Raw genomic sequence first — 27,822 nt, forward strand, 5'->3', positions numbered from 1 at the left:
TTGTGCGTTGAGAATTAGATCCGCTCGAACGCTCCTTCATAGTCCTTTACGGAACAAACACCATTCTGCTTTGTTTCGATAAATATAAGTAGAATAATATAATGAATTATGCTATGTGACTAATTTAAATGTGATCGATTGTAAATTTATAGAATACAAAGTATCCCAGTGTGAGTACAATTTATGAAATTGTCACGGTCGAATAATCCTTGTAAAAATAGTTGTAAGTACGCTGCACTATGTCATATTGAAATAACCATTAACATATGTGCATCTGCTGCAAGGACGTAGTGAAAATATAAAAGAAAATTGACTCCAACGGATACCAACATTCTCGATCTTTCGAGTATAACATTAAAAAACAAAGAAAGAGAAAAACAAGAAAAAAATAAACGCGAACGTGGAACCGGTTTGATCGGTCTGGGTATTCACGCTTAAGTAACTCTTGTAGCTGCCAACCGTGAGTTCGTTGAATCCTTCGTTGCGTCCTCCATCTGTGCTGAGATGATTCTTCGAAAAAAGAAACCAAAAGATTATACGGAAAGAAAACCGGAAAAACTTGCTCATCTTTGGCGAGATCATAAATCTCAAGAAAAATTTGCACGGCTTCTACGTGAACGAGCTTCGGACGAGAGACGAACTCCGATCTACGATTACCAAGCTCCAATCTTCTTCGACAAGCTTTCAATGCTCTATAAAAACGATTCTTATCTTTATGTTTCCTTTATCTTTTTTATTTTCATTTTTTTTATTTTTAAACTCGCTTTATAACGCGACGATAAAACGTTGAAAACACAGGCAGATATAATTATGAGCGTATCTCTTGAAAAATGTTATTCTATCTGTTCGCGATATAATTATTTGTTAGTTTTTCGTTCGCAGATTAGTGTCTGCTAAATATAAGTTACAGATAACCACATAAATTTTTCATTATATATATATATATATATATATATATATATATATATATATATATATTGTATATTTTCTTGTAGATTCGAGCAAAAATTGGGTTACCGAGGGTCGTTTCTATTTTACGAGATCGTATATACGAAAAGATAATTTGTTTATATCTTACGACTTTGTTATATTACTTTTATCATTTCCCAGTATGATCTAATTCCATAGATCTTTGTTCTAATACGATAAATTTACTTTCCATCTCTATTTCTCATACATCGATGCTCTCGATGCACTCCATGGACATTTAACGCATCAACCATGCGTAAATATCGCGAACGAGATTCACTCTATTCAGTGAATAACACGGCATTGGTGAGTATGGCTAATAATTCGCGTTCACCGAGCTCAGTGCCCGATGTTCAGACCTCACCGTGGACAAACAGATTTGCAGGTAATAATTTCCCGTGGGGTGGCATGCGTAACTCTTACGCCGTGTGCACACTGTCTCCACGGTAAACGGACAATAGCATGGAAAGTGGAGTTATATGATACGTCGGAAGAGAGATGCGACGTGTATGAGAAAGAGAGAGAGAGAGAGAGAGAGAGAGAGAGAGAAACAAGACAAAGAGAGAGTGAAAAGATGAAGATAGAAAGGAAGCAAGAGAAGGCAAACAGAGGGTAAACGTTTTGCATCCTTGTTTAATTACTACTTACCACTTTGCCTGGAAAGCAGACCAGATGGAAATAGAGAAAGATAGAGATATAGTTAGAGAGAAAGAGAGAGAGAGAAGATCGAAGAAACCAGAGGAGACACTAGAATCACGTGGAATACGCTTGAGAAGAGAAGGGAAGAGGATCCTGTTAAGCTGAAAGGCATTTCGAAGGAGGAAACCCCTCGAAATTCCTATCAGAATTGGAACCAAGCGTATCCTAATGAATGCCGATGAGCTCGTAGATAACGACGAGTATACTATGATCATGAAATGTACATATAGTACATCGAACATGATCGAAATACGATTGTAATGAATTTCACTGATTAAAGAAGGAAAAAGTTTTGGTGATATTCTTTCTTCGTTAAGAATTTTCTTTTTGCCTTCTAATTTGCATTTTTCTTTTCCTATCATTTAATGAATTTCACCAAGTCATTTTCCAGAAGATATGTTTCTGGCGTGTAATAGGATTACAGGTTGAGCCGCCACGTGTTTCGCGGACGGTGAAGTTGGTAATTCTATCAGGATTGTGGTCCCTCTCTTCCTCCCTCTCTCCTTCTCACTCTCTCTCTCTCTCTATTTCTCTCTCTCTCTCTCTCTCTCTCTCTCTTTCTTTCTCTCCCTTTCTTTTTCTTCTCTTGTACTTCTCTGTGTTAGTGCAGGTTCTCTAATTAATGCCGATAAGGACGATAAGGTCGGTTGATGCAGCAGCGCGGAAAGCTTAGATGGAGCATGTTTGCCGTCGAGAAACTGTAAAAAAAACAGCGTCCACGAAAAAAGAAGATAGAGGGAAAGAAAAAGAAAGAGAGAGAGAGAGAAAGAATGTTATACGAATAAAGAGTTTCAAGAAGGTTTTAAATGTGGGTACGGGAAAAAAAATTGATAAAAACATCGAGAAAAAGAGAGAGAGAGGAAGGGAAAAAGAAATTTCATTTATTTAGAATGTTATAATAAAGTTACTATATTTTAAGTATGCATCGCTATAGTTCGAACATGGTTGTTATAATAGAAAGAAAAAATTGTCTGAGCTTTGTCAGATCATGCCAAAAAAGTCACTATTATTTTTCGATTGATCATCGTATAAAATTGCATCCTGTATTTTCGTAGGTTTTTAAGTTGATGGAAAATTTACTTCGGTTTAAGCTTTTCGATCGATTGATAGCAGGACGGTAGATGGGACGATGTTGCGTCGTAAAAATAGCAAGAATTTACGTGCACCGTAGTAGCGAATAAATTTTCACGAAGAAACTTACCGTTGTTCGGTGTTACCTTTTATTCCGTTTTGAAAAATAGCTGAATGATAAAGCGTAAGTAATAAATTTTTCGCAGTTTTAAATTCGAACGAACGAAATCGAAGAGAACTGTAAATACCTACCTAATAGAAAATACTTTTCCCAGTGATTTTTAACTTTTTATTCTTTCCATAGACATCGACGAAAAATTGGAATGAGAATAGAACAAAAAAAAAAGGAGAAATTAGTGGGGAAAATCAGCATAGCTTTTCCAACTTAGGAACTCGCGAAAGGTCGGTAAAACCTTGTCGTCGTCCTCGTCGTCGTTGTTGTCGTCGTCGTCTTCGTCAGTTAATTAGATTCGTACTCATGGCGTAACAATGACGACATTAAATGCCGCTAAACCACAAACTCGCGAAACTATACCATCGGTACTGAACCGTAGAGTTTCTTGCGTAGAATCCTTAATTAGAGCGGTGAAGATCTATTTCCGTAACCTTTTCGGCAGTGGAATCTAACCGGTAGAAAAGGAAGCTTGTGGCGTAAGTAGAAGCTCGTTCATTAAAGCTACGACTCAGAAGAAAAAGCCGTTCGATAATCAGTTTTCGTTAGTGGCAGACATCTACCCCTCCGCTTTTCGTTTTTCCTGTTTTTCCCCTTGCGCTTAAGTCCCAAGGCTTCTCGAGATTTATCTTGGGATAGTAATCAGAGTTACCAGTACGTTTAATGCTTTTCTCTTTCTTCTTTTTCTTCTTATTCTTTTTATTCTTCTTATTCCTTTTTTTTTCTTCTTCTTTTTCTTCATTTTCTTTTTCTTTCTCCTCCTTCACATCGACGAACCTTTATGGATGGCATTGCTCTTGTCTAAAACTAGTTTAACATAAAAAATGTCTAGCTGTCAACGAGAAATCGTTTCTAATTACGAGTGACACAATCGAAGATCGAAATATAGAAACTATCGCGACTTTATATAGACTTATAAATAATTGAATCTATCTGCTCTGGTACAACTATAGATTGTTTCTATAGTTGTGAATTAATAAGAAAGAAATTGGTTAATTTTAACTTCTAATTCGATGATCCTATATATGTATATATATATATACATATATATTGAATAAATAAAAATTCTCTCTTTAGAGTCATCAATTACGTCGAAGAATATAAAGACGGAATTTTAAATCTCCTGACCTAAATATACAGAATGCATTCATGTCAAACGAACGCTTTTGTCTCCTTTAACGAAATAATTTCAGAGTGACGTATCTCGTCAGAATTTTCTCCCGTCTTTCTGTTAATAACTTTGTCTGTAACGAAAAGCAAGACAAGAAAAAAGAAAAGAAAAAAGGAAAGAGAAAAGAGAGAAAAAAGAGAAAAAGAAGAAAAAAATGAAATGGAGGAAACATAACGATATCGACATCGTAACGAGAGAGTACAAGTACCATCGTAAGTGACTTATATAACAGTACGCGAATTTCTGCTCTGTGTCGCCTGCACTTACGGTTTGTGCGAAGCTTATATCGATAACAGACTCTCGTAGAAGTCTCGCTCGAGACTTGTAATTAGACTCGATAAGACGGATTTCCGTAGAATAGTTATACGTACGCGTGTTTGTATATAAGATAAAAGTTGAGAAGAAAGCAATTTTCTCTCTCTCTCTCTCTCTTTTACTTCTTGCAAAAACTAAAACAGATTATAGTATTATCAAAAGGAATTATCAAAGTAAAATAGGTATAATATTATACACAAACTTCCATCGATATACTGGACCAAGAAAAGAAGTAAGAGTCCGAAGTCTCTCTTTCTCATTTTACCTCATACTTTTTTCTCCCATCTCTTTCTATCTTTCCCATGGAAAGAATACTTTAAAGTTGCGCTATCCTATCGGTCTAGAATCATAACGAGAAGAGAAGATTTTCAATCGTTAACAGCCTTCTCTACTCCGTTAAGGCGGCTACCGAAGGTGAATTAATTTTAAACAAGATTCGAAAGTTTGGAGAGAAAGCTTCTCGATGAAACTCGAGGCCTCCGAGCTCTTCCAAAGGCTGTCAAGAAGAAGAGGTGCTTGGAAAACGCTCCAGGCCGGATAAACGTTAACGGTACTAACGGTACAGACCGATCGATCGATACTACCCTCTGTATCCTCATCTCCGTCATTCCAAGTCCTCTCCTTCTTCTGGTTTCAACATTTTCTCTACAAGATCGCAAATACGTTTCGATAATGTTATACGCCTGTTACAGCTTTTGAAGTCCGTCTTTTACATTATAAGCGGTTGAGAGAGAGAGAGAGAGAGAGAGAGAGAGAGAGAGAGAGAGAGAGAGAGAATGACAAGGTGATCGGTTCTGTAATCGACACTAACCCCTTATCGATCGGATATTTATCTTTGGAAAATCTTTGATGCAGATCACGTGGATCGACGGGCGAGGCAACGTGCAACATAGAGGTATAGAAACCACCAAGGAACTCTTCGATGGTGGCCCTTTGTACACGGTGAAGTCGGTTCTGAAAGTGATGCCACGTAAGGAGCACGACAATACCACCTTCACGTGCCAAAGTCAAAACGCGGCTGATCGGACGCCGCAAAGTGCCAAGTTACGTGTCGAGGTAAGTCGAAAATTTCTATGGTAGAAATTTAGTTGTGATAAAGAGATTTTTTATTTTACACCGAGAAGAACTGCTTGTAAGGTTAAAATCCAAACGGAAAAGGGAAAAGCACTGCTCGGCTTTTCGTACGCTTGCTTCAGGGCAAAGTTAACACGACCTTCTTGTTGAATGCAAGCCGGCCAGCATTAACGAGGCGAAGAATAATTAACGTCGTTTCTTGAGAAGTGGTCCGCGTTATAATCGTCTACTGCCGGCGGCGTAACTTTTTACCTTTTGACTACGTATTTCGTTCCTTCTTTTACATTTCCTTTCGTTACCATTTTATGTCTCCTCTTCTTTCTTTCTCTCTCTTTTTTTTTCTTTCCCTTTTCTTGAACAATGGATTGATTACGAATACGAACCTTAACTTCCTTCTTGTAATATTGTTTATTCGAGATATTACATAATCTTCCAACGATCATCACATTTCAATTATGATTAACTCATGGTACTCATTATCAAATTCGATTAAATATTATTGAAAAATATTTCATTAATTTGATTTCTTAACAAGAAAAATCAGTTTAATCGTGATGTTATAAGGGTATTGAAAGATGTATGTATATTATTGAGAAAAATCTTTTTGCTTGTTGTTTTACACAAATATGAAATATCGTTGTAAGCAGAAAAGAGAGACAGAAAGAAAAAGAGGGAGAGAGAGAGAGAGAGAGAGAGAGAGAAGGGTCGAAAGAATGAGTACTGTCGCGAGCCCCAAGGAAATACTCTTTTCTCGGTAGAGCGAAATTACTTTCTTCCGTGTGTCGTCGTCAAAATTTATGTACGATAAAATCGTAAGGGAGAACTTTTGAAAATTTTCTACGTAGCCTAGAAGGTCTTGTTCCGTGTAAAAAGAAAGGCTTTCCTTCTTTCTTTCTATTTTCTTTCTTTCTTTCTTTCTTTCTTTCTTTCTCTCTTTCTTTCTCTTTTTCTTGCGAAACAAATCTCTCGTAAAGTTTCTGATCCTAGAGATAGTACCACAATTCGTATCACTTTTCCATAGGTAGATATATGTACATAAGTACGATACTTGCCAGTTAAAAGTTTTCTCGAATATTCGTATCGAAAGGCGATACCTGTGAAACAAGATCGTTCGAGCCTGACCTATTGTTTACGATCTACTTTAAACCGAATATGTTACATTCGCCTTTAACCTTAAGTGAAACTCTTCGATAAACTCGAAATTCAACTATATATATATACATCTACATAATATATACACGCATACACACACACACATATATAAAATCTATATATATATATATATATATATATATATATATATATATATATATATATATAGATAGATAGATTTTATTGAATCGATCGTTCGACTCAATAAAAAGGAAATTAACTCTTTTCATGAAATAAAAATAAATATTTTATTCGCAACAGTTATACGAAACGATAAAATAAAATCACCACCTTCCGATTGCCTCCAATTTGCATTGAGAGATAAAAGAACATTCAAAATGTTCAATCTCCCTCTTTCTCTCTCTCTCTTTCTTTTTCTCTCTTTCTCTTTTCTTTTTTTCTTTTTTTTCTTTTTCTTTTTCTTTTCTTTCTCTAGAAAGAGAACTCGATTTCGAGTAAAACGAGTCGAAAGTCACGAGTCCCATCTCGCGAAATCCCTTAATAAAATTCTTTTCACAAGTTCTACGTTGAATTGAACTCGGTGTCACAACTCAAGCACAGCAAACTAAAGCTGACTAAAGTAAATACATTTTTTAAAATGAAGTAGAAATAAAATATATATATATATATATATATATATATATATATACACACCCATATATAGATGCTACAAAATTTCACAGTTAATTGAAAGTAGCAAAAGGTGCAAAATTAAGAGATAACGAAAAAATATAGAAACGAAAAGAAAACAAAAATAATAATAATAATAATAATAATAATAATAATAATAATACTGAAATAAATGAATTTATTTCAGGTACGTTACGCACCAAAGGTGTCACTAAAAATCCGCGGCTCTGGAGTATCGGATAAGAAACGTATCGTCGAGGGAACAGAGTTGAGGTTCAAATGTCGCGCCGAGGGCAATCCCCCGGATATGGAGTACAGGTGAGTGTTGAGTCACAACGAGGTTGTACTACTCAGGCGTTTCTGGGTTCATGTGGGGAGCAACAACGTTGCTCTTATAGCGGGTCACGCCACAAGTCTGACAAAGACCGAGGCCAGAGAGCGCGAGAGAGAACGGATGATCGATATCCGTCTGCAAAGAGGACAATGTCAAATTCAGGACGACGTCTGCGCGCGCAGATCGTGCGCGCGCTATCGCGTGCGTCCGCAGAACGATAGCCCGCGGCCTTTTTTCTCTTTCTTTCTCTTAAACTCTTACGTCTCTTTCTTTTAACCTTATATGCTTTATAGAAACGACGTAGAGACGATTAAGAATTTGGAAAAAAGAAAAAGAAAGAAGAAGAAAGAAAAGAGACAACGCAAATGCTTTCAATAAAAAATACCAAAATTTGTTGGAGCTATTAATTACGTACCAATATCAATCGCAATTAATTATAGAGAAAAAATATCGAATGTTAAATATTGAAACAGAGTTGTATTGGGCGTTAGTTAAAAATCCGGAACGTTCAATACGCATGTCAAGGCTCGTTTGACCTATATAATCGTTCAAGTTTTTAGGACACGTTCACGAAGAAACTCTCTTTTACAATAGTACGGTCTTTAGCTCGACACACCTCTTGCGTCCTGATTTCATTGTCTCTGACGACGCGTCAGCCCTCCCCCTTTTCCGGATCTGGAAATTGTGATCGATCGTAGTGCCTCAACGAGACGTTTTCTAAAGGTTTCATAGCGTATCTTACTTATTCTTTTTCTTAAATATCACGACATTTTTCTAACGAAAGGGGTTTCTAACGTTTATATCATAGTAGGAATATTTGTCTTCTTTTGTCCTCTAAGGAAAAAGACAAATGAATACCACCCTATGGGCGTAACTACTATTAAAAAGGATTACAACACCGCTTAGAAATTTCTTGTAACAAAGACGTATTGTATCTACTTCACTTGGGGTAGATCAGTTCGGTCATGAATGAAAGCCGGCATAAGCGATCGGATTACCATTTTAAGGAAGTGAACTGAGCGATCGGATTACCCTCCCTTTTAACAAACCCTCTTGGTAATTCTAAAAGAAAAAAACGATCGCTTTAAAGGGTATGATTCATTGAATTAAACCGCGAATACATTATTCGTTATATTAATATATTCTACGTTTTACTGATAGCATCTTCTCCAATTATTTTCCTTTATTTATAATCGATATCGTCGAATTTGTTAAAAGGTATATCTTTTCTTGTCAACGAAATAGTTCCATTCGTTCGTTCATGAATCCGTAACCATCGCATGCGTCTTTTCGTAACGTCGAATCCCTTTAAGAAGGAAAAATTTCTCTCGTTCGAAAATACGAAGGTACAATTCGTTCGTTTCGTTTTCGTGGGTTTTCGAATCCCTACGGCTGTCAACGTCATCGTTTATCGGTCGCTCTTTTGGCTTTTAAGCCGTTCGCGGTACGAGTCCGATAAAATCGATCGCATTGTGGTTCTTGAGTGTGTTGGTTCACATCCAAACGTGGAATAGACACGTACCGGCTAAGTCGTCGAGTACGACTCCAACTTCTGTCCTTTATCGGAGTAACTGAGTACGATTCGAGAATGAGAGAGACAAATAGATAGAAGAAAAGAGAGAATGAATGAATGAGTAAGGGAGAAAGAAATAGAAGAGACTCGACTACGTCCAAGCCATTCCGTTTATTACCATTCGAAACGATGAGACGATTTTCTTGGCGATCGTGTAAGGAGAACAAACGTCTTCCACTTGAAAATCTCGTTTCGTTCTTAACTCGTTCGTGCATTTTTCTTCTTCTTCTTCTTTTTATTTTTCCTTATACTATTCGTAACGTTTTAAGACGATAGCAAGAAAAAACAAGAAGCAAATAAAAGAAACAACGATTGTCCTGTTCACACGATAGAACAGATTTATTCGAGAGCGAAAGAAATTTCTTGTGTGCGATTTAAAAAAGAACAAAAAAAAAAGAAATGAAGAAATAAAAAAAAAAGTAAAAAGTAAAAGACGAAGATACTTATCGTTATCGCTCACTCTTTGTTTTCTTTCGTCCCTTCAGGTGGTTTATCAACGAGAAAAAGGTCATCGGAGACTATACGACGGAAATGATCATTCACAACGCGACGCGGGATCTTCACGATGCGATCGTAAAGTGTGAGGTTCATAACGATGTCGGCAAAAGCGAAGAAACTGAAACTCTAGATATAACATGTAAGTATAATACGAACAAATCCATATGCGTGTGTGAGTGCAATACATATAAATCATTTATATATGTATCTACATACGGACATACGCGCTTGTACGTATGTGTGTGTGTGTGTGTATGAACACAACCGGAATACACATACACACATACAAACCTTCTTTTTTACGTTTACGAGCGGAAACTTTAAATTCGACTCCGGAGACGAAATCATTTTTACCGTCGTGCCCGCTCGACGTACTCTAGAAATTACCTTAAGTAGTAAAAACGGGGGCCTGTGCAGTAGCGACGGTTAAAAAAGAAAAAGAAAAGAAAAAAGAAAGAGGAAAAGGAAAAAAAGAAATATAAAAAAGAAAGAAGAGGGTCGTAAAGTTCGCACAGTTTAAATGGAGAAATTATGAAAATTCACGCCGGAGTTTGTACACTCGCAAATTAAAAAAAAGTGCTGTAAAATGGTTCGTATGTCAGGCGAGTAATTGATAAAGTATTAATTATTTTCTTGATGGGGTGAATGCGAATTTTTTCTTCTACATAGACGGACCACAATTTCGACATCCGCCAGTCTCCGTAGAAACACACTATGGCGCAACGGAAATCTTGCAGTGCGACGTCGATGGAAATCCCACACCCGAGATTCTATGGTTCCATGAGGATTCGGAACACGTGGTAGCCACAAGCCCAAATATAAGCGTTTTCGTCAGTCCTGAGACAGCAGGACGTTATTTTTGCAAGGCTCACGTACCAGGTTTTCCTTTACTGACGGGTTCCGCCAACATTTACATTCGTGGACCACCTAGCATAGTGTCACAAAGGATTCAGTACGTGCCGGACGAGGGAGTGGTCAAGGTAATTTTTATCCTTCAAAATTTCAGGATATTCCTTCACGTTTGTCTCCTCTAAGAGAACGTGAAATTTAACCAGAAAAATAATAACGATATGATCACGTTCATTTTCCCAAGTACAACGAACATCTTGAAAGTTTTATATTGAAAATGATGTACTTATCTTATTATTAAATGAAATCGTCGATAGGTAGAATATATAATTGAAATCATTTATATTTTTATCTGACGAATTATTAACACTTATATAACTTACATATCGAATAACTCGAAATTTCATATCCCTGACGCACGAAGTAAATCGTTTGTCATCGATAAAATAGAATCTAGGTCAGTATTCTGTGACGATAGATTTCTCGAATGCTACTCCCCTTTTTTCTTCTTACATCGATGTAAAAAGTAAGACGGATGTCTCGTAAATTTCTTTCAGGCGTTAGCCTTTCTATAACCGATACCAATCCCTACCACTATCTCTTCTTCTCCCAAGCCTGTCTCTTCTGTTTTTTTCTTTTTTCTATCGTTTCTTCTCGTCGATTTCACAGGTAAAGTGCACTGCGATATCAGTGCCAAAAGCGGAATCCGTAGTATGGAGCTTCGCTGGTCGTGAGCTCAATTTCTCGTTGAACAATACGCCGTTCTACGTTCAGGAAGAATACACGGCGGAGAGGGTCGTCAGCACTGTCACATTGGTCGATCCAGTATCCACCTATTTCGGGGATTACAACTGTACGGTGACGAACAGTTACGGCACGGATTCTGTCATAATCAACCTGACAGCACACAGTAAGTTCATTTTATACTCGACCTCTTTCCACTTCGCTAGTAACGTGACTCGTCGTATCCTATCTCACTCCGACATCGAGAATTTTATAAATCGTTGTAATAGAACGTTGTTCTCTCTGGTCTTTTCTGAAAGCATATTGGTAGGAGCGATTATTACCTTTTACAAGGACGGTTATATTAAAAACGCGATATCAACGATTCTCCAGGTTAGACGAGAACTTTTCAACGTTTCGGGGTTAAACTTTGAACATTTCCGTGTTCTCATTTATTTCTCGGTTCATGGAAGGATCGAGGAGAAAAAACAAAAAGAGAAAAAACAGTAACAAACAAAAAAGGAATAGACACATAGAATATCATACGTTTGCGAGTTGACACGCAAGATTTTAACTAGGCATGACGCTTAGCGTTGATTCCAGTCGATTTGCAACTGATTCTCATCATCGTTGGACTCGTTGTCTGCGTGATCCTGATTGGGATTATTGTTCTACTCATTCTACAATGTCGCGATCGTATTAAACAGCCACGACCGAGGACAGCACAAACGCAGGAAACAGATATGCGTGAGTATTATTGTTGTTATTATTATTACTATTACATTACACTGCATTTTCCTCGCCAACTTATATATTCGCCACGCAATATATATTCGTTATAATGCAGAAGAAACGGACTCGAACGCGGATCGATATCGCGAGAGCGATAGAAGCAGCAATCTCTCGGATGTCAAAGCGGACATACGAGCTGGTTCGAGCGTTAGTAATGCGGAAAGCGTAACAGCACTTGACAGCGAGGGTGAAGGAAGCACTCGAGGAGTGAACGCGTTGGCACTTGCTGGGCCCGTTCCGAATCCCCTTGGCTTTCGTTATAGCGCAGACTACACGGAGCCATCCTTTCCACCAAAAAATAACGTAAGTTATCGAAATACTCGTCAAACATAAGTTCTCAAAGAAACTTTCTCAATGATCGTCTTTTCATTTATTCATACAGTCGATACAATCCAAAATCAGTCTTAATTATGTTCATTCATGTTCGAACAAGCAGAAACATTATTGATAGAACCCTTTCGTATGCAAATCGAGCCCAGTCTAATTATTCGAACGCATTGACTTACGCGACATAGGACGGGAGCAACAATAACGGCTATGTGCCATACGTGGATTACACGCGGGACTACATGCCACCAACAACGCAAGGAATGGGAGCGTCACGGGAATCCTTGAGCAGGATACCGTCCGGTGGAATCCTCGCATCGAAGAAAATTGGACTGAGTTCGGCGAACTTGGGAACATCCACTCCACAAACAACGCCGGTCATCGATCCACGTTTTTCCGCGACCTATGGCAACCCTTATCTCAGGTAAAACCTGTGGACCTTTTTTTAAATCGATTAGGACGATCCCCGATATATCGGTTTCAAGTAAATTCTTTTCAATTATTATTGACTTTTTTAATTGGTCCTGAGAAAGTTTGTGAATCGGGATTCGATTAAAAATAAATAAATAAATATATGTATATATAGAAACGCTGTATATACATATAAAAACATGTGTGTGTATCTATGTACATATACATCAAACTTTTCTCGTCTTAACACGCTGGAGCACTTAAGCCGATAATGGAAGCGAACGTCTCCATAGTTAGAACAGGAAACCGATTAAGACAACGCGCTTGATAACGCTCGCGTAAAACTCTTGGCCAATATCAATTATGCAATATGCTCGTTCCTTAATGGACGCCGTGGTAAAGTTTATCCCGGTCATCGTATGCTCGTCGTCGTAGCTTTCTCACACCTAACCCAACAATATAATCTCATTATTTTGGGTAGAGTCGATAACTAATCGCAAGGATTATTACTCCTAACAGGATGTCAGCAGCTGAACAGCTGAGGCACGCGCCACACACGGCAGTGCCCGGAGTCACGCCAGCTCCGCCACCATATACTCAAGCGATGAGGATGAATAGCTTAAACACCTTGAATGGTGCTGGACCACAGGTGAGATCTCTTTAGAATTTTCTTCCATCCTCTCAACTCGTTAAGCACATATGAACGTAGAAACGATATTCCGCTATCCTTTTCAAGTCTACTTTATACTCTTCCTTTGCTCGTTTTATTCGTTATTGTTTAATGAATACTTCAAATTTGTTTAACAATAATCATTCGTGCGTGTTCGTGTTTGTTATTAAACAAAATATTTGCGCATCAAATATTTACACTAGTTGAAAATTTCAACATTGTTATTAAATGTAACAACACGTAGCCAAAAATTAGTTAGCGACAAAAGAATTATTAACAACGTACGTGTAATGTAATTTGACGAAACTTACGACACGTGTAACTCAGCACGTATACTCCTTTGAAATTTAATGTAATTAGAGAGAGAGAGAGAGAGAGAGAGAGAATGTCACTTTCAAACAACCAGTGACACGCTCGCGAATAACTTCTTTTTCTGGGCTCGGTAAGAAAAAAAGTTGAGACGGGTGAACGCGAGCCGCATAAAACAGACGATGGAGATGGTTTCGTCCTCTCGCGCGAATAATTCAATTCGATGGAAAGGCCGACACTTACGTGCGCGCGTGTACTTCCCCTTCCATTCACCTTTCTCCTTTTTTTTTTTTAAATTCTATAGAAATACAAGAGAAAGAAACGCGTTATGTTATTCGAAGGAACATAGCTTCTATATTTTATATCTATGACGTAGCTACTTGTACAAAGCATATACATATATATATATATATATATCCAATTTACATAAATTATATATTTATTACAATTTTATTTATCATTCCATTTTCTTCTCATGAAAAAGCTTAATAAGAATTTTAAATGAAATTTATATGAATCGAATGTAAATTAAAATGATACATATATAAGTACCTAAAATGTTAGAGTGGGAATAGTCGCTATAGCATCAAAATCTTTATTTTTACAGGCGCCATTGTCAGCGCATTATATAACCGGAGGGCCAAACGGTGGAGTGGCAACCGTGAAGCGTACTTCGGCAGTAGGAACTTTAGCAACGCACGTATGAGGCCAGGGGGTCTATCCGAACTAGAACCATCGACGACGCACGGGAGGCGCCATCTTCGAAGCTCCTAGTCGTATTCGAGAGGAAGACGCGTATCGGTTGGAAGAAGAATATCAAGAGCGTGGTTGTTTTCGTCAAATTTCATCGTTGGAACGTCGTCGACGTGAATTCGCTGGTAGAAAGATAGGATCATCCTTGAAAAACGAGATAAGACGAGAACGAATGAAGCTGTTGGAGAACGGCGAGATGTTGAGCTACATCGATCTCGTTTTAAAGCAATTGAGAAAAGCCAGCAGAGATCATCGATTACTTGTCGAGCAACGTCATCTTCGTGACTCCTCGACGTTCGGACGTCATCGTTTCTTCGAAGTTCCAACTTCCTCGTCAGTTTATACGAGAGATTGGATAAAGAATAGAACAAGAAGGGAGGAAATGCAGGAAGAACTCTTGGAGTATCATCCACGAGCAGCAACGAGGTTGTTGACGAAAAGAAAGACGTACGTCGATCGAGAAGAAGAGAAAAGACGAGGGACCTACGGATACGGTAAAAGTAGAGGAGCTTTCGAGAGGATCGTCGAATCGAGCAGCTGTCGAGATCCGAATTACGTTCTCGATCAAGAAGGATTCGAGAGGAAACTCTTGGATCGGCAACTCTTCGACTGGACGGGTAGATCCTCGACCGGTACCTCGACCGTCGTTTGATCGTCGGACCAACGAAGATTTCGACCTGTAATCCCATCAGCCTTCTTTCTTCGTTCTTCGTTCTTCGTTCTTCGTCGTCGTTCGAAGAAATCGTTGACGAAAGAGAAAGGAAAAGAGAGAAAAAGAGAAGAGAGAGAGAGAGAGAGAGGGAGATAGAGAGATACAGACAAGCGTACGTAACAGGGACGATACGAAGATTTCACCTACGTTGAAAATCGATCTTCTTCGATCGGCCATCGAAGGTAAAATCCTCGATTCGAATTTCTCAAAAGAATTTCGAACGACGTTCGTTTCTCTCAACGATTTTTATCAAAAGAACGTTTCTCAAAGTTAAACGTACTAATACGCCGCACTCGAACGTTCTCTCTTATTCCTCTTTTCGAATACGACCTATAAGGAAAAGAAAAGGATCAAGAAGAAAGAAGAAAGAAGAAGGAAGATAATGCTCGAAATACGCGCACGTGAGGATAAGCATAAGGACGATGGTTATGTTCGGATTTATATATCGGAGAATAGACTATTCTTCGATGTTGAAAACAGACCACTCGGTATCGACAATCCACTACTGACATATTTTAGATCTCGATAAGCATTTAAACGATTCGTTCGAAGTGACGAAATTCTCGTCGAAACGACGTAGAGATGATAACGTCGAGATAACGATCGAGGAACGAGAATACGTCGATTTCGTGTGCTCTTCCTCTCTTGAGCACTCCTAGGACTAATTAGCGAAAAGAGAGAGCATTGTACTGCGATTCGTGAAAAAGAGAAAAAAAAACAAAAACAAAAAAAGATAGTAAAAAGAAAAATAATGTGACTCCGTATACTTCGTCGTTCGGTGCGTTTATGCTTTGCCAGATATATATATATATATATATATATATATATATATATATATGTTTGTTACTTTTTATTTCATTTTGTTTTGTTATTTTCTAAATCGAGCGTTCTTTCGAATCGAAGCCGATTAAATTTTCGTTTAATGTTCGCGCGCGGATCACAAACACCGGCAAAAAAAGAAAAAAATATTCCAACGGGACGCGCTTTTCCTCCGTTTTCGATTTAAATAGTCGACGGACTAATGGAATTTTGAATCCCCTATAGCGAGGGAAAGGATTAATATCAGTCGGACTATTTCTGTTTTTGTTCTCTTTATGATTTTTTGTTCTTTTCCTTTTTTTTCTCTCTTTTCTTTTTTCCTTTTTTTACTCTTCCTTCTTTTTCAATGTTATCCGTAGAGAGGAAAAACAGATGGCAAAGGAATAAACGAAAAGTGCAATACATAGGATCGGTTCTCGCATGGAATTTTGATATTGCAATAAACCCCTCTTCCTCTCCATTCCATCACCACCAACACCACCTCCAACAAACCACGAAAACCGGAAACGAAGGTCGAAAATAGATATCGGCACCTCTTTCCATAACCCTCGAAGTATTCAAAATACGGGTCGCGTTTGTAAAATTAGATAGCACAAACTGGTTAGACGTATTATTACGATATTATACATATATACATATGCATCCTTTGTCAATACGAATCCTAGGGCCTATATAGGTTTCTTCGATGGCGCTAAAAAAAAAAAAAAAGGGCAAAACTCTATTTGAAATAAGCACGTTCGTAATCGGCGAACGGCTTCCTGTAAATATATTCCTCGATTAAGGATAATAATGATAACGATAGTAATAGATAAAATAATAATAATAATAATAATAATAATAATAATAATAATAATAATAATAATAATAATAATGATAATAATGATAATGATAATGATAATGATAATGATAATAACAATAATAATACTAATAGCGATATAAAATTATAAACGACGAAAGGCAATTAACGCTTTTCGAAAAAAATACAATTTCATCTTAAATTTCAAACTCGTTCCTCGCTTGCTTTCTCTCGACGTTGATATCGTATTTCTACGTTAAAGCGATTGCGAATTCGTAACTCGTCGACGAGGATAAAAGAGGAATTAAACGATCAAATCAAATTCGAAATGGAAAAAAAAGTAAAAAAAGAAATATATATATACATATATATGCAAAGAAAATTTTAACTAATGTGTCGTTCCTCGTCGATGATCTACGTCAAGGCTGATCCTTAAAGCGTGGCAAACGATACATCCGTTGACAAAGCTGTTGAAATAAATAAAAAGATAACGAAACAGGGTAGCCTATCAATTATTAAAAGACGTTGATCCGAGGAAAGGCTGCGCTTTAGGGATCAGACCGTCGCATATTCGCTTTGAATATCGACGGAAGTATCGTTGGAAGAGCATGAATACTCAAACGAGGTCGTTTCACTGTCGTGCATTTTGTTTTTTAAATTTTTGTAATCTTTCCTTTTTCTTCTTTTCTTGTTTTTTTTTTTTCTTTTAATTTAAAAAAAAAAAATCTTTTTCGAGATATCGAACGATATACGATTAAGCATCGGATACGTTTGCATCTTCTTGATAAATATGTTTATATATAAATATATAAATATATACACATGCATATACACGTACGCGATAAAACCTACATATGTATATACATATACATATTTACGTATCATTCTAACAAAGCGTGTAATATACTTTTGTGTAAATAAAATCGACTCTTGACGTCGCTCGGCGTATCTCGTAAGGTTTTTAGTTAGTTTTATAACTGTGAATCATTATGTGCATATCTCGCTCTTAAATACATACATAAATCGTAGACGTTTCACGCGATCGTGTCGATCATTCTCGAGCAATAAGAATCGAACGTTTAGATCTTCACTATTCTACAACTCTGATGCCGGGTGCATCGAATTTTTCATCTTCGTATGTATACTATATACATATATATATATATATTCCTTGTATGATATATATATATATATATATACACATATGTATATATAAATATACGTATACACAAGGATAATATATACTTACATACACATAAACACAATCGTTTCTTAAGTTCGAGATTCGTCTCGATTCGTAAATCGTCGCGTCTATTGTAAATCGAACGAAATCATTATACTGTACATTTTTCATGACGCCCCGATGTTACTGTTAACTACTTAAGATTTCGAAAATCTTTATCTTAGGCGCGCAAAAAAAAAAAATATAATAAAGAAGTCGCGTGCGCGATCGCGTTTACGGTCGCTCGTTTTCTCTATCTTTGTTTTTTCTGTCTCTATATAATCTCTCTCTCTCTCTCTTTCTCTCTCTCTCTCTCTCTCTCTCTCTCTCTCTCTTCTCTCTTTAACGAGAGAAGCAGAGAGTCTAACGAACGTACGCGTGCGCGCGCGCGTCCGTGCTTTTGTTATACATAATTATATACATGGAGGTGTTTTAATGATTACGATGCGATCGATAAGAGACGAATTTGTACACTTTTTCTTCTTTTTATCCCTTTTTTGAATATACAGTAACAATAATAACATTACATAACTTCAATTCTTAATCTTCTTATCGAGCTTATCGTAACGATACACTCACTATGTAAATTGCTTAAATGGAATTTCGAAATGTATAGAGAGATTCGAATACATACTAAGAAATTCACTGTGAATGTATTCACCGAGTGAAAGATATACGAGAGATCGTAAGAAAAAAGAACGAGTGTCCTGTGTGTTATATATTTTTCTTTTTCTTTTTTCTTTTTCTTTCGAGTTTTTGCGAGGTTGCGCGTGAACACGCGTGCGAATACATGCGCGCGCGCACGCGTCTTTCTGTGCGTGTATGTGTGCGTGTATGTGTGTGATGTGTGCATAGGGAAAAGATTTACGTGTATATATACATATATATATATATGTTTATATACATACATACATATATGTATATATACACACATAGTCAAACACCATTTCTATCGTTAATAAAAGAACAAGAGAGACGATGAAAAAAGAAACGAGAGTAGGTTAATAAAGTATACTGCGATAAGTAATTAACAATCAATGTAAAGTGGGTGGTACGTGGCAATGTTAAAATTAGAAAAGTTTATGTCGTTTGAATCATAGAAGTTTACGCCTTCTTGCTACGATTACCACCCTGATACGTATTAATTGTTTATCGGTCAATTATTAATTAAATTATATATCGATTTCTTCGCCTTTAGTCAGAGAAGAAGAAAAAGAAGAAGAAGAAGAAGAAGAGAAAGAGAGAGAGAGAGAGAGAGAGAAAGGAAGAAAGAGAGAATGAAGATAAAGAAAGGCTTCCGCAAAGTTTCCTTCTAAACGTTTAAACAGACGATCTCATTAGTTTATTAACAAAAGAAAAATAAATTGCATTCATTTCTTTAAAAAGAAAGAGAAAGAAAGAGAGGGAGAGGGAGAGAGAGAGATGGAAATAGATATTATTATACTGTCACAAAGTGATCGGATCGTTAATACGACTTATTAGTCATGAATTATTATTATAAAAATAATTATCTCTAATAATACTCATTTTGGAAGAGATTGTTAAAATTTGTATTGGTAAAAAAAAAATATGTGTAAAAAGAAAACTTTGCGCAGGCCGATTTATGCTGTTGTAAAGGCAAAACTCCTAGGCAATCTAACGAGTAATTAAAGTTCGCGAAAGAAGAAGAGATAAGTGGATAAATGGTAATTAAAAAAGGTGTCTACTTGATCGCGAACGTGGAAGAGGTTTTTCAAATTTGTTGATACTTTTCATACTTTAAGACTAGGAATTATTATGGCCTATTAAACTACTGTTTCGCAAAGTTTATCCGTCGACTCGGTCATTTTCGTTTCAATATTCTTCGTAATTTCCGATGAATCTCCGATGACGAGTAAACGTAATGTTCATTTTGTACATAAATATAATTATATATATATATATATAATATACATATAATTATATAAATATATACATATATAATAGGGAAGAGAAAACTGGAGAAAATGTATTTCTTTTTCTTCTTTTTCTTTTTTTTCTTCTCTCTCTTCGTAAAAAAACAAAACCTCGTAAAACGAAAACGACCGAGTCGCCTTTAATCGTGAAACGAAAAGTGACTTTTTAGAAAAACTCGAGCACTCTTTTTGCGTACTATCGTGAAACGTATTGCGTGTAACGTCGCATTGATACTCGATATAATCTATTTCGAATTCGACTGAATCGACATAGGAGATAATATATACCCCCATATTTTTCTCGATGTTAAGCTTTTTCGCAGAGCGCATAGGAAAGTATGTACACGATTTTACGAGATTGGGAATGATCGAACGAACGAACGAACGAACGAATGTACGAAAGGAAGAACGAAAGATTGATCGTTGGAGTTATCGAAACGAATTGACGAGAATTCAAAAAGAAGGAAAGGAAGAAAGAAAAAAAAAGGAAGGACAACCGAGGATTCTTGATTGATCGATAGATAGATAGATACCCAAATAGATAAATCGCTAATCTTATGCGAATGTCCTGTCATTTATCTTCTTGTTACCAAAGCAAGATGAACAATCTTTTTTTGATTTTATCTTTCTATATATATATATTCAAATTGATCGATAATTATTTAAACAGGAAAATGGAAAATTCGACGTGCGGGATCACGATCGTCCATTCCGAAAAAACAAAGTTTCCATTTCTAATTCGAACATTTAATCTCTCCATGTTGTTGTTTCCTTTGGTTTGGATTTTTTCTCCATTTTTCCTTCTTTTTTTTAAATTTTTTACTTTTTTTCCCCCCTTAATGAACCCAGACTTTTATAAATGATTTCGCGTAAAGGTCATCTACGATTGGTCGCTCGATCTTTGCCTTATCCAATCCGGAGAAATAGTCAAAAATAAATCGTAACCACATGAAATAAATCACAATCACAAAAATAAATCATAAATAAGAATCGTACGACCTCACTTATCGTTAAAACATTGAGAAACATTTTTTAACATAAAAAGACTGTTTTCCCCCGTGCACGATAGTAACCGTATCGCGTAATCTCGTAATCCTCATTAAGATACATTTGGTATCGTGCGATGTACGAGAGAAGAATAAAAAAAAAAAAACCGAAAAAGAAAAAAAAGAAAAGAAAAGAAAAGAGAAAAAAGAGGACACTACGAAACGATAGAAACTATGTGCACAATAGTAAATAAGTCGTAATGTACACTTGTAAAACAAGGTTCTTTGTACCGCAAATCCTACTTACAATTATAATTAATTAGTAAATCGATCGACCATTGTGACGAAACACGAAAAGGTATAAAACACTCGATGGCTTTCGCTTAGAAATAAAAAACAACGTTTGTCTAAATTCGCGTGTGCGTCCATCGTCGACGTTTAAATACTACGACTATAGTCATCGTGATTTAAAGAAGAGTAAATGAATTATAGATAAATTCACGCGGATAACGAAAGGATTGGTTCTCCTCCCATTTTTTCCTCTCTCATTCCTTCCCCTCTCTCTCTCTCTCTCTCTCTCTCTCTCTCTCTCTGTCTCTTTTTCCCCCCACTCCCACTCCCAAAGGATTCTTCCTTAATCGTGCTAGTTGAAACTTTTATTGTAAATAGTTTAAATCGACCTAAATGGCAAACTTTGTAAATGTTACACCAGAAATTCTTTCGAATCGATCGAAAGATGATGGATCAAATTCGCCGAATAACGGATTGATCGTTCGTCGAACCTTTCTCGATAATTTCCATTATTGATAATATTTGTTCACCATGTCGTAGATACATTTCCAACAACGATCAAAACATTCATTCGTCGAAAAAAATAAAAGCAAACAAAAAAAAAAGTAAAGAAAGACAAACGTATGTTTCGTTAAACAAAAAAAAAATTGCATATCGGAGGATGGAACAAAACGCGTCGTATTTTGATAGCGATCCGCATAAATTGATTTTAGTTATGCGCTGTAAATATGCTACATAATGATCATACAACTTTTCAAACTATCCCACATCAAAAAATATGAAATATGAGAGTATTTGTTATAACGAACGATCGTTACGGTTTTTATACTTATCAATAGTACGATATGTGAAAAAAAAAAAGAAAGAAAGATTCATTGTATTTTACTTTCTATACGAAGATTGTTCTCATCGCACCGACTGACAAACCGATATTTAACCGTGATCGAAAAAAAACGAGTTAATCGTTTAATTTCGTTCTCGATTTAAGTTAATAATTCAATTCCGAATTCCTCAGATGTACCTGTAGCATAAAAGTCCGGCATATGCGACGCTATTAAGAATCATGCATCGTTAGCACAAGATCTTCCGTTTGATAAAAAAAAAAAAAAGAGAAAAGAAAAGGGGAGAAAAAGAATAATTAATAAATGACAAGGAGGAGAAAGAGTGAGAGTGAGAATGAGAGAAAAAGAGAGAGAGAGAGAGAGAGAGAGACAGAGAGAATGAAAGAGAGAAAGTATGCAAGAATACGAATGAAATTGATTTAAGAGAACGAGAGAAAGAGAGAAAGAGTGGGAGAGAAAGAGAAAGAAAGTGTTTAAGAATGATATGAGAGAAAGACAGATAGAATGATAGCTTGACAATTTATACAACACAAATTCATCGATCTACTTCAATATGACAGTGTGCCAACTCTTTATCCGAGTATCGCTAACGTCCATCACGAGTTTTTCGTTTTGTTTCTTCGTATTCTTCGGTCTAATGTATGTCGAATTAATAGTATTCATTATTGCACATCGTACACGAGGAAAAATGATTATATACTGTGAGATAATACAAGTACAAAGACTATTTACCGTGTATACTGATTTTCATTTTGAAACGGTAGAGACGAATAACTTTTATACTGTATTTTTATCATTTCAAATCATTATTATTTTTCACTGCCTAATACGTTCTTTTCGTTTCACGTATCTTCGGATGTTAATTATGTATTTTTCTTATTGCTTTTTTTCTTTTTTTTTTTCGTTTTTCTTTTTCTTTGTTACTCGATCGTCTCTTCGCAGGGAACAGAAAGCACGATTTTATACGATGCACAACATTGAGCTCTGCATTTTGTTTCTGCAAAAGAAGAGAGATAAGTCGAAGTATTAAATTATTAAATAAGAAAAGGAGAATGGCAATATAATAAAAGCGAAGTATATTTCTTTGTATTTTTTTTTTGTTAGTACTTGTAAAAAAAAAAAAGAAAAGAAATGGAAAGAAAAGAAAAGAAAAGAGAGACCAAAGAGAATTTTATTTTACGTTGTGTACATTTATTGAGTTTACGCCGTGTACGTCATCGCACGAGAAGATTTGTGTGCATCGAGTGCTTTAATTTTTCTTTTTTATTTTTAAATCTTATATATATATTATATATATATTATAATTTTAATTAAGTTATACGATAGTTTTGAAACTTTTATTACAAATTCGATCGTGTGTATCTAATTAAAAGGATTAAAAAAAAGGAACAAAAAAAAAATCAAGCGTAATTCACATACGCGCCATTATTATGATGTATATTTTTTCAAAGTCTTATTGTATATCGAGATATTATTATAATTATTACTATGTGATTAATGTCAACGATTATTTATAGTTCACCGATTTATGTGCTTATCCGTTAAGTAGGCACAGGTGCCGTTTATTTTATACTTTCTCATAGGGTGCAATGTGTATCGCTACTGTTATATTTTATTAAACATCTGCCATAGTAGCTCCTTGTGGTACGTACGATGTTTCCCTCATTTATACGTAAAATATTCGTCAGGTTTTTCAAACTTTTTCTTTTTAATTTTTTCTCATAATCTCTTTTTATTTGTCGCAGTGAGTCATACCACGTTTTCCTCTTTTTTTCTTTTTTACTTTATATATATATATATTCAACTTATCGACGTAAAATGAATAACAATCTATCGAAGAAACTCACGAACTCTGTCTCGAAGGACATTTTGTAAAAAAAAAAAAAAAAGAAAAATGAAAGGAAAAAAAAACAGAAGAAATAAAATGATAAAACGAAAAAAAATGGAAAAAAAAATAAGAACAAAAAATAGAACGAAGTACGCCGAACGCATCGAATGTTGCATCGTTTTCAGAAATATACGAAGGGAATATAAATAATGCACGAGGGTAGGATCATTAATCGAGACTCTTCTTGCACGTTCTTCTTGTATATGTATAAACTTTGTAAAAGATATTTTTCCGAATATCCTCGCAGCCTTTTAGAATCAAACGTTTCTACTCGGTCAACGCCAACAATGCGATGTCTTTGATTTTTTTCATTTATTATTCTCGTACCTCGAAGTACAATGCGTTTCAATAATTCTCGATGTAAGAATTTTTCGGAGATCATCCGCGACATCGAAATTAATTTATCGACGATATGTGAAACTTAAATACAGATATACATATACATGCATACATACATACATACATACATACATAAATACGTGAGTACGTAGGTATGTATGTTATAAATTCACAGCCTATAACTGTATGTACACCGGAATCCATTTTTCCAGTAGTTAAAAGAAAAAAAAATAAATAAACGAAAGGGCCTAGAACTTCGACTTTATCGTTATTCGTCCGATTTTTATTTAAAGCGACGTATGCTTTAAATAAAAATCAAGTACCAATTATTCTCTCGAGGGAATGAAAAAGATAAAATAGATTATTTCACATAGCACACACAGTTCAGTAAATTGTAACGAAAGCAATGAAAGAAAATGCTATTTTTATATGTTGCACTTTATCATCTGCCGTGGTGACATGTAGATATAAAAACGTCTACTATTTGTTTCTTGGCGTACTGTGATTTGGGTTAAATCGTCTAAGGATTAAAAGTCCGCGTTTTAACGAATATATTATATATTCCTTGATCCATCGAGATTATATATATATATATTTATTATATTAAATATATATATATATAAAGAAAACATTCACAAGAATCCAGATGAATTTAAAACGCGGAATAACCCGATGATATTGACGTCACGTTAATTAGCAAGCTTAGATTACATAAGCGACGAAAAAAATATTTCTGAAGATGATCCAAGAAATGTTCTTGCTCACAGTTATAATAGATTACTACACAATAAGATTTACTATTATTGTATCATTACTATATCTACATTCCTTTTAAGAATCTATCACTATTACTTTACGAAACTATCTGTAAATAAGTATTTTGTATTCCTGCAAAAATAAAACGAGATAAGAGAAACGTGACAAATCTTGATGTCTTTACTATTGTTATATAAATATAAAAACGTGATAGGTTTATACGTATGGCAATGATATTCTTCAATCGTTTATTCAAAATCAGAATAAATTTAACATTTCGTATTAACAATTTTATGAAATGCGAATATTAAAACTATTTCTTTTTCTAATTAGATAATTTATATAACTAGGTACATAAGATATAACTAGAGAAGCTTTATGATGCCTTGTAACATCGAATAAGATCCATCAAAATTTTAACGTTCGTAGTAAAGAACAAAAGTCCGGAAATCCATATAAATAAAAACGTATTAATGCCTTGAAATTCTAACAAATAAGCAAAAAATAACCATATACCTTGACTCAAAATCCAAGCACAAATTAAACTTATAGATCTACAATTACTCATTTTTATATTTGGTAAGCAAAGTGGTAAAAGCGATAAAAACCAAAAGAAATATTGAGACGTCATTACCGAGTTATACATAACAATTACCATTGCCTGAGTGAATAACGCAAACGGTAGATTAGATTTATCCGAGTATTTATACGACAATGATAGCAATAACATTATTTGCGGTAATAATGTTAAAACTTTTTTTAACAAATTCGGCTCGATTCCAGATGACAAATAGGACATGTAGAAATATACTGAAAAATTGTGTTTAGCATCCCTTCTTATCAAATGATAGAGAAAACTTTCGTATAGAAATTGATAACCATAAAGTTTATAATTAAACCCAATTAATACTAGTAAAGAAAATGCGCATCCATTAACAAATTTAAATTGATTTAGATTCGGTATAAAACGGTTATATTTGTTAATAGATAGAAACATAGCCAGGCTAAATATTATTGGATATAATCTGAAATGTACAGAAAATCCATGAATTAATCCAGCCAGAAAAAATTGATCTCTTTGTAGAAAATCTAATGTTAAAATAACTGATAGTACTGCTAAAGAATCTGCATTGCCTCTGGTAGAAATAACTATTGTAAGTGGATTATACAACCAGAGAAATACGCTAATAGTTACTACCTTATCGTTCCATTTTTGTCGTGTAAGTATTCTTCTTATTAAAACTGCTACTACAATATCTACTAGAGAAAAGAAAATTTTACCAAAATCTTTATGTACATAAACATTTGGAATCAAAAGAAAAGCTAACAATGGTGTATATCGATAGGTGTGACGCTTAAATGGTGTATCACCTTCTGTTATGTGTCTCGCAGCATCTGTGAATACTTTGTAATCAATGTCTGTATATGACACATTAAAATAACTATCATGAAAGTTTGCATATGCCACTAATATTATTCTTAGAAAAAAAGCAATTATGCAATGCTTTTTAAACAACGACAAATCCATTTTAAATGAATTAAAATGAATGTTTAGAATACAAGTGATAATTAAATCACGAATCAGACATACTAGTTTTCAATTATTATTCATTGTTTACAATCGTATATTTTTACTGGCAGCAGCCTTTACTACGCATGCTTTGAAACGAGCAAATTCCGCTTCGCAGTCATTTTTACGCAGAGTTTTTTTTTCTAACACACACAAAGCATACTGTTTTGCAGTCTCTTCACATTGTGCTATTAATAAAGGATATTTTTTAAATCTATCTTTCGCACTCTTTACAGCTTCCATATTAATTTTCTTTATAATTTTGAAATTGTTCCTTTATACGTTGTTTATGTAGTTCATATGCAATAATCTCCTCTTGTGTTGCAGATCTAAACATATTGTAAACAAATTTACCATATATGGTAGACAATGATAGTATTGTCGCTATACTAACAAAAAGAAGCGGGTATCTGTGTACAATATTTATTTTGCGTCTCATAGTCTATCTAACTACTTTCCTCTGAAATTAAATATTAAAAAAAGAATTATAAATTTGTAATTGAAATAACCATAATTCATAATAAATTTGTATGATATAATACTTACATAATCAATAGTATTATGCTCGTATGGTTTGGAAGTATCTATTCCATCACAAACAATAGAATTTGCAGCATGCTTGATACAACACTGTCGTATATCTTCTAATACATTTTCACAACGAGAAGGTTGATATAGGTTATCTATGATAAAAAGAAAACGTATATTAAAAATAAAAATCCAATATCATCTTTTACATGTTACTAATTTTACTGAGCATAAAGATACAAACCTCTTAAACATTTTTGCAATTTACATGCAAGTACTTTACATGGATCAGTTGTCGTCATTCAGTATTGAGATCTTTTTGCTTATCGTTTTTACAACTTTAATAATTGCAATAATTTTGTTTATTAATAATTTCAACCGGGACGAAATCAAAAAGAGGTTATGACAATCTTCAGTTTAGCCAAAATTATAAAGAAAAAACTTTCAAACGTTTGCTCGGTCGGTCATAGATACGATGATGTCGCTACTATCTGTTAACACGATTATATAATGATTTGTAAAGTGAATACAAAAGGAAAATTAAAAAGGAACGAATAAACATGAATCATTATTTATAATAATTATTTATAATAATTATATTACGTCGTCATAATCTGATTTTAATACGATATTATATTACGTCGGGC

At 35.0% G+C, this 27,822-nt stretch overlaps 2 protein-coding genes across 6 annotated transcripts in view; one reads left to right on the forward strand and one right to left on the reverse strand.

The window, feature by feature from the left end:
- The window catches only part of LOC127064633 (irregular chiasm C-roughest protein-like), a 129,471-nt gene extending 105,578 nt beyond the window's left edge, over positions 1 to 23,893 (forward strand). For 4 of the 5 annotated variants that reach the window (XM_050995967.1, XM_050995965.1, XM_050995968.1 and 1 more), the window contains 10 exons: positions 5,253 to 5,453; positions 7,441 to 7,571; positions 9,646 to 9,797; positions 10,328 to 10,638; positions 11,177 to 11,417; positions 11,822 to 11,977; positions 12,078 to 12,325; positions 12,538 to 12,773; positions 13,280 to 13,409; positions 14,347 to 23,893. In XM_050995967.1, coding sequence (XP_050851924.1) covers positions 5,253 to 5,453; positions 7,441 to 7,571; positions 9,646 to 9,797; positions 10,328 to 10,638; positions 11,177 to 11,417; positions 11,822 to 11,977; positions 12,078 to 12,325; positions 12,538 to 12,773; positions 13,280 to 13,409; positions 14,347 to 14,445 — 1,905 coding nt within the window. In that variant the 3' untranslated portion in view covers positions 14,446 to 23,893. The remainder of the gene's footprint in view (positions 1 to 5,252; positions 5,454 to 7,440; positions 7,572 to 9,645; positions 9,798 to 10,327; positions 10,639 to 11,176; positions 11,418 to 11,821; positions 11,978 to 12,077; positions 12,326 to 12,537; positions 12,774 to 13,279; positions 13,410 to 14,346) is intronic. The other variant, XM_050995966.1, reaches the window with a different exon arrangement.
- Positions 23,894 to 24,163: 270 nt separating this feature from the next.
- On the reverse strand, positions 24,164 to 26,739 carry LOC127064642 (GPI mannosyltransferase 1). Its single transcript, XM_050995999.1, has one exon. The coding sequence runs from the start codon at positions 26,603 to 26,605 to the stop codon at positions 25,454 to 25,456; it is 1,152 nt and encodes a 383-aa protein (XP_050851956.1). The 5' UTR covers positions 26,606 to 26,739; the 3' UTR covers positions 24,164 to 25,453.
- Positions 26,740 to 27,822: the final 1,083 nt, after the last annotated feature.

Source organism: Vespula vulgaris, chromosome 6, assembly GCF_905475345.1.
Source record: "Vespula vulgaris chromosome 6, iyVesVulg1.1, whole genome shotgun sequence".
Classification (NCBI taxonomy): Eukaryota; Metazoa; Arthropoda; class Insecta; order Hymenoptera; family Vespidae; genus Vespula; species Vespula vulgaris.